This window comes from Myotis brandtii, unplaced genomic scaffold (assembly GCF_000412655.1).
Source record: "Myotis brandtii unplaced genomic scaffold, ASM41265v1 scaffold708, whole genome shotgun sequence".
Taxonomy (NCBI): Eukaryota; Metazoa; Chordata; class Mammalia; order Chiroptera; family Vespertilionidae; genus Myotis; species Myotis brandtii.
Window position 1 is genome coordinate 3,388,083 of NW_005370777.1, and position 11,539 is coordinate 3,399,621.

Genomic DNA, 11,539 nt, shown 5'->3' on the forward strand with positions numbered 1-11,539 from the left:
TTATATATACATTGAAAACATTTGAGATATTCTCCAAAATGTTAATAGTGGTTATTCTCTGAATGGTAGATTTGAAATGACTAACATTATTCTCTTCATAATTTTCTGTATTAGTTGATTTTTTAAAGAATATTTTTTAAACAAAATAACATGCTCCATAAATTCATGTTTATCACTCACATTAAGAAGGGTTAGTCCCTTGATACTTTTATAATAGATGATTTCTGGATTTCCATTTCCATAGCAACAGTGATACTTATGAGCGAGTCAAATATAGTTTTAAAAGAGATACATACCTTAGATAGTGGTTGTGTCTCTCTATCACTCATAAACAGACTTATTATTTCTGAGCAACAGTCAATAATCATTTTCTATAAATAAGAAAACAATATAGTAAGGTTGATATTATTGGTAAATATTAGACATTTTAATTATAAACTATTTATTTCATTTGTATTTTCTTGACTTATCACCTAAATTAAATTTTCAGGTTGAGACTTAGAGGGGTATTTAAAAACTACAGGATGGCTACAAGCGACAAGATTTAATTAAAAATAATATATTTTTTAGGATTCTTAGCCTGCACATTCACTGTTAAAATTCATGTTACAGAAGGATAACAAGTAAAGTAATTCACATGAAAATAAGATTTTGAAAAATCACTTTTCTTCTCAGAAGAGTGTCCTGGAAGAGAGTCCAGAAATGGATTTAAGTAGAGAAGAATGATTGGGAATTGGGAAAGAAATGGAAAGAGTAAATGAATAGGAAGTGAAGGTCAATATCATATGTTGTCTATTGTTGACAGCTCTACCACACACCCTACTGTATAGACAGAGCTGTGTTTATGTGAATACATCTGACCGATGAGGGGTCTACCCAAAGGCAGGGTTGAATCGGTCAAATCCTCCACATAAGGAAGGACAACAGAAGAGAGCTGCAGTCAGTACTGGCCATGTGAGCTGAGAGGTCCTGATACAGAGTTGGAGAAGGCAGCCATCGGCCAGATGTGAGATGAATAAGAGGAAGAATCAGAGATGAGTGAGAATTTACGCGCCAACCCTCCCACATGGCACTGAGCATAGTGATGGCTCCTGACAATCCAGTCCACTTTCTGTGAGGTCCACTGTGCATTTCCAGTCTTTGGCTATGCACAAGCTTACTTACCAGATGCTGCCAAATCTTTCCTCCCCAGCAAGTCTATTTTACTGGAGCTTGTGGAAGATTTCCTTTACGGACAATGATAAGAGTCATAACTATAACATTATCAGAGAAAAACTATGCCTGCCGCACAGTCTTGCCAGTATCCATCCCTGAAGGAAGCAACAATTTGCTTTTATGGCAGTATTAATATGTACATGTAGTAGCATTCGGGAATTATAAAAATAATAAAAGTACATTAATTCTTACATTACAACTGACCACTGCTGGTTAAAACCTGAGAATAAAAAGGCAACAAAGCTATCATTTAGAACTGAAGACCAGATAGAGCTTCACAGACAAGAAAAAGCTAAGAATTCATCACCACAAGCTAGTATTACATGAAATGTTGAAGGGTCGTCTTTAAGAAGACAAGAAAAAAGAAAAAGATAAAAAATATGAATAATATGCTGGCAATAAATACGTATCTATCAACAATTGAATCTGAAAATCAAAATAAACGAACAAGGAATCTAATGAACAAAATGAACTGATGAATAAAATAAAACCAGAGGCATGGAAACATGGAATAGACGTGAATCTCAGAGGGAAGGGGGGAGGAGGTGGGAAGAGATTAACTAAAGAATTTGTCACCCAAGGACACAGACAATAGGGTGGTAAAGGCCTGGGGTGGGGCAGGATCCAGGTGGAGGAGGGCAGTGTGGGGAAGGGAGGGGAGGACATCTATAATACTCTCAACAATAAATATTTTTTAAAAGCAAGAAATTGAACTTGTAGCCCCAAACCATGTTATGATTGAGTTTTAATAAATGAATGAACATAGAAAAGATCAAATTTTAGAGTTCCAAAGCTATAGCTAATTTACTTCAATTTAACAACTATATTTAAGGTATTATAGCAGGTGCTGTGGAATACAAAGATGAAGAAATGGGCCCTATCCTCCCAAAGTTTACAATAACTGAGAAAAAAAGATGCATATACAACTAAATAAAATACCAAGTATAATGTGGTCAGAACATGCATCGCTATGACATGTTGTAGGAGCCTAGAGGTGGGATAAGTATAAACCTAGAGTAAGTATAAACATGATGACAGGAAAGACTTCCTAGAGAAAGGGACAGATGAATTGAGAGTTGATAGAATAGTAGGATTTCAATTGACAGAGAATGGGGACAAGGGCATTCTGGCTGGAGGAAGCCGGGCAAGCAAAAAACAATGGACATTCAAGGCACATAGGGACCTGAAATGATTTTTCCTGTGGGTTGGTATAGGAAGCATGGCAGTGAAAATGGTGAGAAATAAGGCTGAAGGGGCAAACTTATACCAGGACAGGTAAAACCAAGGGACTTGGATTTTGTTGTGTAGAAAACTGAGAGGCACTGGACTGAGGGAATAATCAAATTGCTTTAAAAAGATAATTCTGGCCACAGCTTAAAGGTGAATTGGACTGTTCTAACCAAGAAGTGAGACTTAAGTGTGAACTTAAAGGTGAACTTAAATGTTCTCATACACACACCAAAAATGGAGAACTGGCCTGATAAAAAAAAAATTAATTGAGTTCTTAGGACTGGTTAAAGTATATTTTTCTACTACATAAAAGGTTTCAATAACAACCATGATGGGTTACTGTCATGATTTTATCAAGACCTATCAAGCAAAGTGACACTGTCCATATCAGTAATCATTTCACATAACAGATGGATAGCAATGCTACCTCATAAATGCTTTTCATTCCCATTTCAACATTTATCAAACAGAAATTTCACCTCAACAACATTCTGTTTCTTTAGTATTCTCTGAGGTAAACGATGTACATAGGTCAGAAACTGGCTGATTAGGTGTTGGGCAGTGAGAGATTTCGTGAGGCCTCATTAGCACAGAAATGGAGACAGGGAAGGCGCTAAGCTCACCCATCCCATCAAGAGCTGCTGGAACAGGGCTGTGGTTGGCAAGGAGCCTGAGAGGACACAGAATGACCCTTGTTCAATCTCTGCCATTTCTCCTTTAACAAGAAGTGTCTTAATTCTATGAGGAATGGAATTCAATTCTGAGTTGCTTCAAAATTAATAAAGCTAATTCTTTGATTTAGTTGAAATCCTCATCATCTTTCACCAACAATATGGAAAAAGCTTCCTAAATTGTTTTCCATCCTATGAACTCTTGCTTCCCTCATCCCTCTTCACATGCCAGCAGGATTAATTTAGTAAATGTAGTGTGGATCATGAGGTGCCCTTCCAGCTGCCACCCACCTTCTCCTACTCCAGCACACATCCTGCCCTGCTTTTCCATGACCCTTCCTGCAGAGCAATGTTCATTCACCACTTACTTGTTCAACCTCTATTGAATGCATCCTATGTGCCGTGGAGTGGTAATGGGAAGTGAACAAGACAGAGAGAGGTCATGGTCTGGTGGGAGGGGTAGGAGAGATAGACTTCCAGCACTGTGGGAAGTCAGAGGAGGAAGCACGTAGTTCCACCATCTCTCAGCCCCATCTCCCACCACATTCAGCCTGTACTCTTGCCACAACAGGTGGTTCACTGTCCACCGAATATGAGATTCAGTCCCATGACTTCACCCTCAGTCAGGAATTAGAGCGCTCCACAAGTCTCCAACTAAACGTTTCACAGGCAAGTATTGAAAAGGCACTGTGTTTCACTTACTAAAGATACTGGAGATAAAAGCCTATCTAATAAAGAGGGAATATGCTAACTGACCCTCATGCTGTCGCAAAGATGGCGGTGCCCACAGCCAATAAGGGGGGAATATGCTAATTTTCCCGCCCTCAAAGATGGTGGTACCCACAGCCAATAAGGAGGGGATATGCTAATTGACTGCCCCACCCTCAAAGATGGCAGCACCCACAGCCACAAGATGGCCGGCAGGGGAGGGCAGTTGTGGGTGATCAAGCCAGGAGGGGAGGGCAGTTGGGGGCAACCAGGCCTGCAGGGGAGGGCAGTTGGGAGCAATCGGGCCAGCAGGAGAGGGCAGTGGAAGGCGATCAGGTTGGCAGGGGAGGAATTAGGCTTCGATCAGGCTGGCAGGCAGAAGTAGTTAGGGGCAATCAGGCAGGTAGGCAGGCAAGCGGTTGGGAGCCAGCAGTCCCGGATTGTGAGAGGGATGTCCGACTGCCGGTTTAGGCCCAATCCCACAGGCTAAACTAACCCCCTGTGGGATCGGGCCTAAACCGGCAGTCAGACATCCCTCGAGAGGTCCCAGATTGGAGAGGGTGCAGGCTGGGCTGAGGGACACCTCCCCGCAGTGCACGAATTTCATGCACTGGGCCTCTAGTTATAAATAAGACCCCTGAGCCAAGGAATACAAGTTCAAGAGAGAAGAAGAAACATATAAACAAATAATTGCTGAAACAATTTGGTAAGGGCACAAGGTATTTTGGGGCCCAATGGAAAATGGCCTTTCAGTTTATAGGAGCTATAAAATGCTGTCTGAGCTATTTAAGCAAATACAAATTCTAACTCAAACCTCTCTCCCTCCGTCCTTCCAACTTTCCCTTCCCCCCTAGTTCTTTCTCTCCACACACACACACACACACACACACACACACACACACACCAATATGAATGAGATATAAAAAACAATAAATTAGAATCACGTTCTTTCTCTACACACACACACACACACACACACACACACACCAATATGAATGAGATATAAAAAACAATAAATTAGAATCATTGGCATCAAAAGCCCCATTGAGAGGGAAGGATTCCACAACCTTACTCTTTTGTATGGTATAGAATCCAAATAATGGGGGAGAAAGGAAGACTGGAAAAAGTGAAGAGAGACTAAGTTGAACTATATAATAAAGAGCTGAGCCAGAGCAGGAAGGGGAGAGGAGATAAAATACTCCACACAGACTGAGTTGAAGGGAAAGTTTTAGGAGTTTGAGCCAAATGAGACAGATGTTAAAGACTTGCTGTGGATGTCAGAGAGATATTAAAAGCAAGATAGTTGGGGAAAATAAGACTTTAAAGAAGTTTTTCTGTGTACTAGTATTCCCAAAAAAGATTCCCTCTTGGATGTTCTTATAAGAGGTGCCACAGAGATTTTGATTGTTTTCTATGGTTTTGAACATCAGATTGATGTTTCCTTAAACACCACACTTTGCTTGCTAAAAGTGGGCCACCAGGCAGCTGGCTCATTATGAATGACATCTGGGTACCTAGCCGTGCTCCTACAATAATAAGCTCCTCCATGACAGGGACCTAATTGTACTGATTTCTATATGTCCTTCTCTCCCCAAGCCTGGAAAAATTTTGCAAATAACTGTCTCAAAAATAATTTGTTATTTGATGCTAATGTCCAATTTTATTTGGTTCTATGATTTCAGAGTACTTTGATATTTGGGATAATCTGACAACACACGAATTCTAATTGCCTTGTTCAGTGATTCTGGACATGTTTGCTGAACTAATCTTGAATGACTTAGTAAACATAGTTTAAGATTTTCATATGAATATGCTATCATTCTAAAAGGGAGTTTTTGTCTTAAAACCAGGATGGGTAGCATCTTTCATATGCTTTCAAGTACCTGATGAACTCTGAAGATACCCTTAAAACTGTGAATGATAGGTTAAAATAACTCGGTCGTTCCGAGCTGGTAGTGTTCATTTTTGAAGAAGGACATACAAGGCTTTTAAGCCAGAAGTGAATAGAACACCTGCTCTGTAGCCCTCCAGATACATCTTAAATTGCTGTCTGTTTTCTGAAGTTTTTGGCTTCTTCCAGACCATAGGGATTTGGGGAGAAAATAAAAAAAGGGAAGGGAATGAGAAAGAGAAAGAGAACAAGATTTACTATTTCCCATGTCAACCAAAAGCACATTTTTCTGGACCCTTATATTTAATATCCCACCAAAAATCTATATTGTGATAGATATAAATATATTAGATTATAGAGGTTATGAAATACTGTCTAATTCTTCATCAGAATTGATCTCTTCAAGTGCCCTAGTTAACTTCTAATTAGCTCCCAGTGAAGGTTGTCATGACAACGAACTGGCAGATTTAGTCAATGGGATTTATCTGATATTACCCTACAGAATCTAGCTGCTTTTTTTCTCTTTTTTTCTTACGTGCTGGTTAGTATACTGGGAAAAAAGAAAACTTTGTATGTTCCTTCCATTTATCAACTTTCAAATGTTATGAACTAATTTGCCAATTCACCTAAACAAATACTAGTTTTTCTTCCATTGGATGACATTCTGTCTTATAAAGAACTTACAGAACTGAAACACATCTAAACATGCCCCACTTAAAGCTGAAGAAGCTCTTTCTAAGTTGAATAATAGACAAATTAAAAAATACAGAGGATAACATCAGGACTGAAAGGAGTTTGTGCTCAGGGATTGACACACTCACATATACCATTTGAGTCAGGATATGAAAGCAAGCCCCAAACCTTGGTTAAGGCAAGATAGGTCCTCTGGATTCTCCATCTGCCTATATTCAAATGCTCCCTTGCCCCCCCTCCCATTTATTTCTAATTTGTTTATATGTAGAGCCAACCTCTTGGCTCAGATACTGGGCTCACTGTGGTCAATTTGATACGTACATGTGATCCCCAGGGAAATTCTGCTGACTCTCACTCCAACCTAGGGGCTCATGTCTCCATCTCAGAGCAGTACTTGAGTGAAAGGATCATTTTTAGGAAGGAGGGAACAATTAGTACCAGGAAAGGATTTGAGTCCCATACTTTTAGGCAGAGCACAACCTAAAACTATTACTCTTATGGATGCTCACTCTCCTGTCTTAGACAATCTAAGCCAAAAAGACAAATGGGTGCAGGGGAACATTTTCCATATATAACCTATAAAGTAATGATTCAAGGATGATTTCAGCAAAGAATATTCTAGACCATGGCTCAGAGACAGCAACCTGCTGAGTTTGGTCTATGACTCTAAGACTGTGATTGTAAGTGATCTGCAAAGGAAGTGAAGAAATGAAACAAGAGACAAGTTCCTCTCCAAAACAGACATGAAAGGGCAACCATAGAATTTAGGACAAGAAGCATATATAAGTGAAACCTCATGAGTTTGAGATGGCTGATCCATTGGGAGATTTGTTATCGGTACTCAGTATTTCATTAGTATCATTAAGTGTCTGGTAATTCTTGTTGTCACAGTTGAGGACCCTGGAAAGGATGTGTAACTAAAGCTCTAAGGCATCATTTCTATGATAAATGCAAGCACAGAGCACAGGAGACATAAATACTGCAAAGATGCGTTTTTCAAAGGCTAACTGTTCTTGCCTGATGAATCCTCTTACAGCTGGGCGTGTTGCTTTCACAATAATGAAAAATGCACTCACTGTCCTGGTAAATTCAGACTGAAGAAATGCCAACAAGTATAGTCTGAAAATCAGGAGAATTGCCAATGTTTACACTTCCACATAACGAGTGAATACATGAGGAAGACAAGAAAACAAAAAAAGCCATACCCATCCTATTCCTATTTATTTATTTATTTATTTATTTATTTATTTAGCCCCCACCGCCCCAGTGTCTGTGTCCATTGGTTATGGTAATATGCATGCATACAAGTCCTTTGGTAGCTCTCTAACCCTTCCCCACCTGCCATTTGTCTCTGGTTCTATTCTTGTTCATCAAATTATGTTGATCATTATATCCCACATATGAGTGAGATCATGTGATATTTATCTTTTTCCCACTGGCTTATTTTGCTTACCATAATGGTCTCTAGTTCCATCCATGCTGTTGCAAATGGTAAAAGTTCCTTCTTTTTTATAGCAGCATAGTATTCCATTGTGTATATGTACAACAGTTTTTTAATTCACTCATCTGCTGATGGGCACTTAGGCTGTTTCCAAATCTTAGCTATTGTAAATTGTGCTGCTATGAACATAGGGGTGCATATATCCTTTCTCATTGGTGTTTCTGGTTTCTTGGGATATAGTTCTAGAAGTGGGATTACTGGGTCAAATGGGAGGTCCATTTTTAACTTTTTGAGGAAACTCCATACTGTCTTCCACAGTGGCTGTACCAGTCTTCACCGTTAAGAATTAAAATGTTTTGTAGCCAATTGAATATTAATCTAACAGAAAGTGATTTAAGAAAAAAGATACAGCTGACTAAAAGTTAGGGAAGATCCTAAAAGATCTTTCTGAGGAAAACAAACAGAGACGGGACCCAAGGGGCTGGAATTGAGTCGGCAGAGGTTGGGCAGAAGATTTGTTTGTTTTTTCCCATTGTAAATGTTGTCCCGCCATTTGATTTTTTTTTTAAAATGACCACAGTAACTACAGAATATATATCTCAAGAAATTGGATTAATGTACAAAATGAAAATTCAAAGAGCAAGTGATTAGGAAAGAACAGCATTCCCTGCTCCTCTATTTCCATAGGAGGTAAGGAATTTCCACTCCACTCCTGAAGGAGGAGGGCACTTCCAGCTGTTTTTGGACCCATCACTAATTCTTATCTGACTGGTTTGGGAAAAACAACAGGGCATGCTAGACTCGGCCCCTTCTGAGAAATGTGGGTTTATATTTTTGGAGGTACCCTGCCTGCAGGACTCTTATCCTCTTCTCCTTGGTACAGTAAGACTGTCAGGGGCAGAAGGGGAGTGGGGGCAATAATGATGCTGACATTCTGATCTCCATCTATCCAGTTTCCATTTAGAGTGCAGGAGAAATAGGACAATGACCCTCTCCACCAGAACACTAACATCAGTGATCATAAAAATCACTCAAGTCAGAGAAAGACAAGTATCACATAATCTCACTCATATGTGGAATCTAATGAATAAAATAAATTGTTGAACAAAATAGATCCAGGGGAACAGAGGGAAGGCCAGGGGAGGATGGGTGGGTGGAAAGAGATCAACCAAAGAACTTGTATGCATATATGCATAACCCACGGACACAGACAATTGAATGGTAGAGGCCTGGGGCAGGGTGGGAGGCATGCTAGAATGGGGCAATGGGGGAAAAAGAGGACATATGTAACACTTTCAACAATAAAGATTTTTTAAGAAAACCACTCAACTGTATGAACTCTGTGATCATATTAATAACACACTGTAAGGATAATATCTCATTTTTTTAATACTTGCTGAAGGATATGTTTATTGATTTTAGAGTGAGAAGAAGGAAAAGAGAAGGAGAGAGAAACATTGATGTGAGAGAGAAACACTGATCAGTTGCCTCCTGCAAGTGCCCTGACCGGAGATCAAACCTGCAACTTAGGTATGTGCCCTGACCGTGAGTCGATCCCACAGTCTTTTTTGGTTTACAGGACGATGCTCCAACTAACTGAACCATCCGCTGGGCAGGATAATACCTTTTTTAATTAGGAAAAAAATATGCATAGAAAAAGTCTGAAAGACATATGCTTCTCTGTATTTTCTAGTTTTCCTTCATACATTACTTGGGTAATAAACATGCTCACATAGACTTAGAGTGAGAAATGACAAGTAATGTTATAAAGTTGCAGAGCATTTTTTCTTCAGATTCACAGTTATACCTGAATGATTTCTCTAGATTGGTTTTGTTTCCATTCACCATAAGATTCTTATAATTGGTATGCTTAGAAGAGCTTTGTAGAAAACACTACGTATGTGCCCAAAAGTTGGGTCATCCCTGGTACTTTATGTAGAGACAAAAGAGGGCAGAACCACCACAAAGTTCAAGTAGAGTTACGTAGTTCTGCTCCGATGAAGTAAAAAACAATTTGAGGAATTATGTATAAGGACATCCATTCTGCAGTAGAAAAGTTTTCCATTACTTAATAACTTACTTCCAGTTCTTTATCAATTGTTTTCACTTCTATCTCCTGTGCTTCAGACACGTTTTCATCTGGAGTAACTTCAGGAACTGCTGGCAATGATATCTCAGCTATTTGCATAAGATTCGATAGTTTCTCATGAATTTCAATAACTCTAAAAATAACAAACATAGATGTATTTTATTTGAAGAGTTTGCAAAAGGCATTCATTTATTCCCAGAATTAATAGTATGTGTAAAGTAAGTCCTCCATTATTTAACACTTTGTTTCTGGCATCCCTAAACCTAATTCATTCAAGTATTCCTTCATTCAAGAAACACGAGAAAAGAGACACAAGTAAGATGAGAGATTGTCAGCTACCCTCCTTTGTGAAGGCCTCAGTGACAAGGGCATATCCCTAACTTTAGCAAGCCTACTATTTATCACAAACACACCAAAATTAAGAACATTTTGGGATAAAAAAGAATCCTGTCAGTTTGATTACCTTGCAGAAATTATAATCATTTCCAGCTGGAAAAAAATATCCTGTTGTTTCTGGATGTAAAAGGCAAGTACCTAATTTCCTAGTTTTGTTGCCTAGCTCTGCTATCTTGTATACTGTGTCTACTAGTAGGTCTTCTGACATTTCATTAAAAAAATTGCACAATAATCAAGAGTATGCCAGCTCTTGAAACATCTCTTGTTTTATTCTCTTTTGTGCGGATACCCAAGAGTCCTTTGAAATGAAAATCATGGAGTATGGACAAGGCTCTCCAGAGAAGAACCAAGTCTGTGTTCTCAAAGCACCTACTAGGTGCCTAGCTGGCAATGAGCTGACACTGACAGAGTTAGTAATGAGACTTGACCTTTTAAAGTATGTGCTTTCAAAGCACTGTCTGGCTCGATCCTAGCAATAACCCTGAAAGGTAGGCAGAATAGGTATTATTTCCATCTTACAAGCTGGGGTCATAAGGGCAGCAGAATCAAAACTAAAGTAACTAGGTAATGAAAAGAATAAGAAACAAACAAGGAGTTTGGTAACGTGGAATGAGAAAAGAGAGAAACTAGGCATGAGCTGAAGCAGAGAGTATAAACTAGGGAACAATATAAAATCTAATCTAATAAAAAACATACAAATTGACCATACCTTCGCTACGCCTTAAGCCATGCTCACCAGCCAATCAGAGTGACTATATGCAAATTAACCCAACCAAGATGGCGGCTGGCAGCCACGGAGCTGAAGCAAGCAGGAGGCTTGGTTGCCCCAGTGATGGAGGAAGCCAAGCTTCCCGGCTGGCTCTGAGCTCCACAGAAGGTAACAAAGTTTCAATTATAGAAGGTAAATAAACCCCTAGATACCTGCTTTTAGCCAGCCGTGGCCACAGAGCTGAAGCAAGCAGGAGCCCCTCTGAGCTCCACTGAAGACAACAAAGTTTCAATTATAGAAGGTAAATAAATCCCAGAATAAAGAAAAAGAAAAAAAGGAGAGGCTGGGAGCTTCCGTCGCCGGGGGGCTTGGACAGCCTGAAAACGGCCCTCAGCCCCTCACCCAGACTGGCCAGGCACCCCAGTGGGAACACCCCACCCTAAAGGGGGTGTGGCCAGCCTGAAAACAGCCATCAGCCCCTTACCCAGGCTGGCCA

The 11,539-nt window shown here is 39.7% G+C and overlaps 1 protein-coding gene across 1 annotated transcript in view; it reads right to left on the reverse strand.

The window, feature by feature from the left end:
- The window catches only part of CFAP54 (cilia and flagella associated 54), a 250,797-nt gene that overhangs the window by 21,225 nt on the left and 218,033 nt on the right, over nt 1-11,539 (reverse strand). Inside the window, exons 66-67 of the mRNA XM_014530050.1 lie at nt 9,930-10,071; nt 297-371 (exon numbers count right to left, since the gene is read on the reverse strand). Of these exons, the coding sequence (XP_014385536.1) occupies nt 297-371; nt 9,930-10,071 (217 nt within the window). The remainder of the gene's footprint in view (nt 1-296; nt 372-9,929; nt 10,072-11,539) is intronic.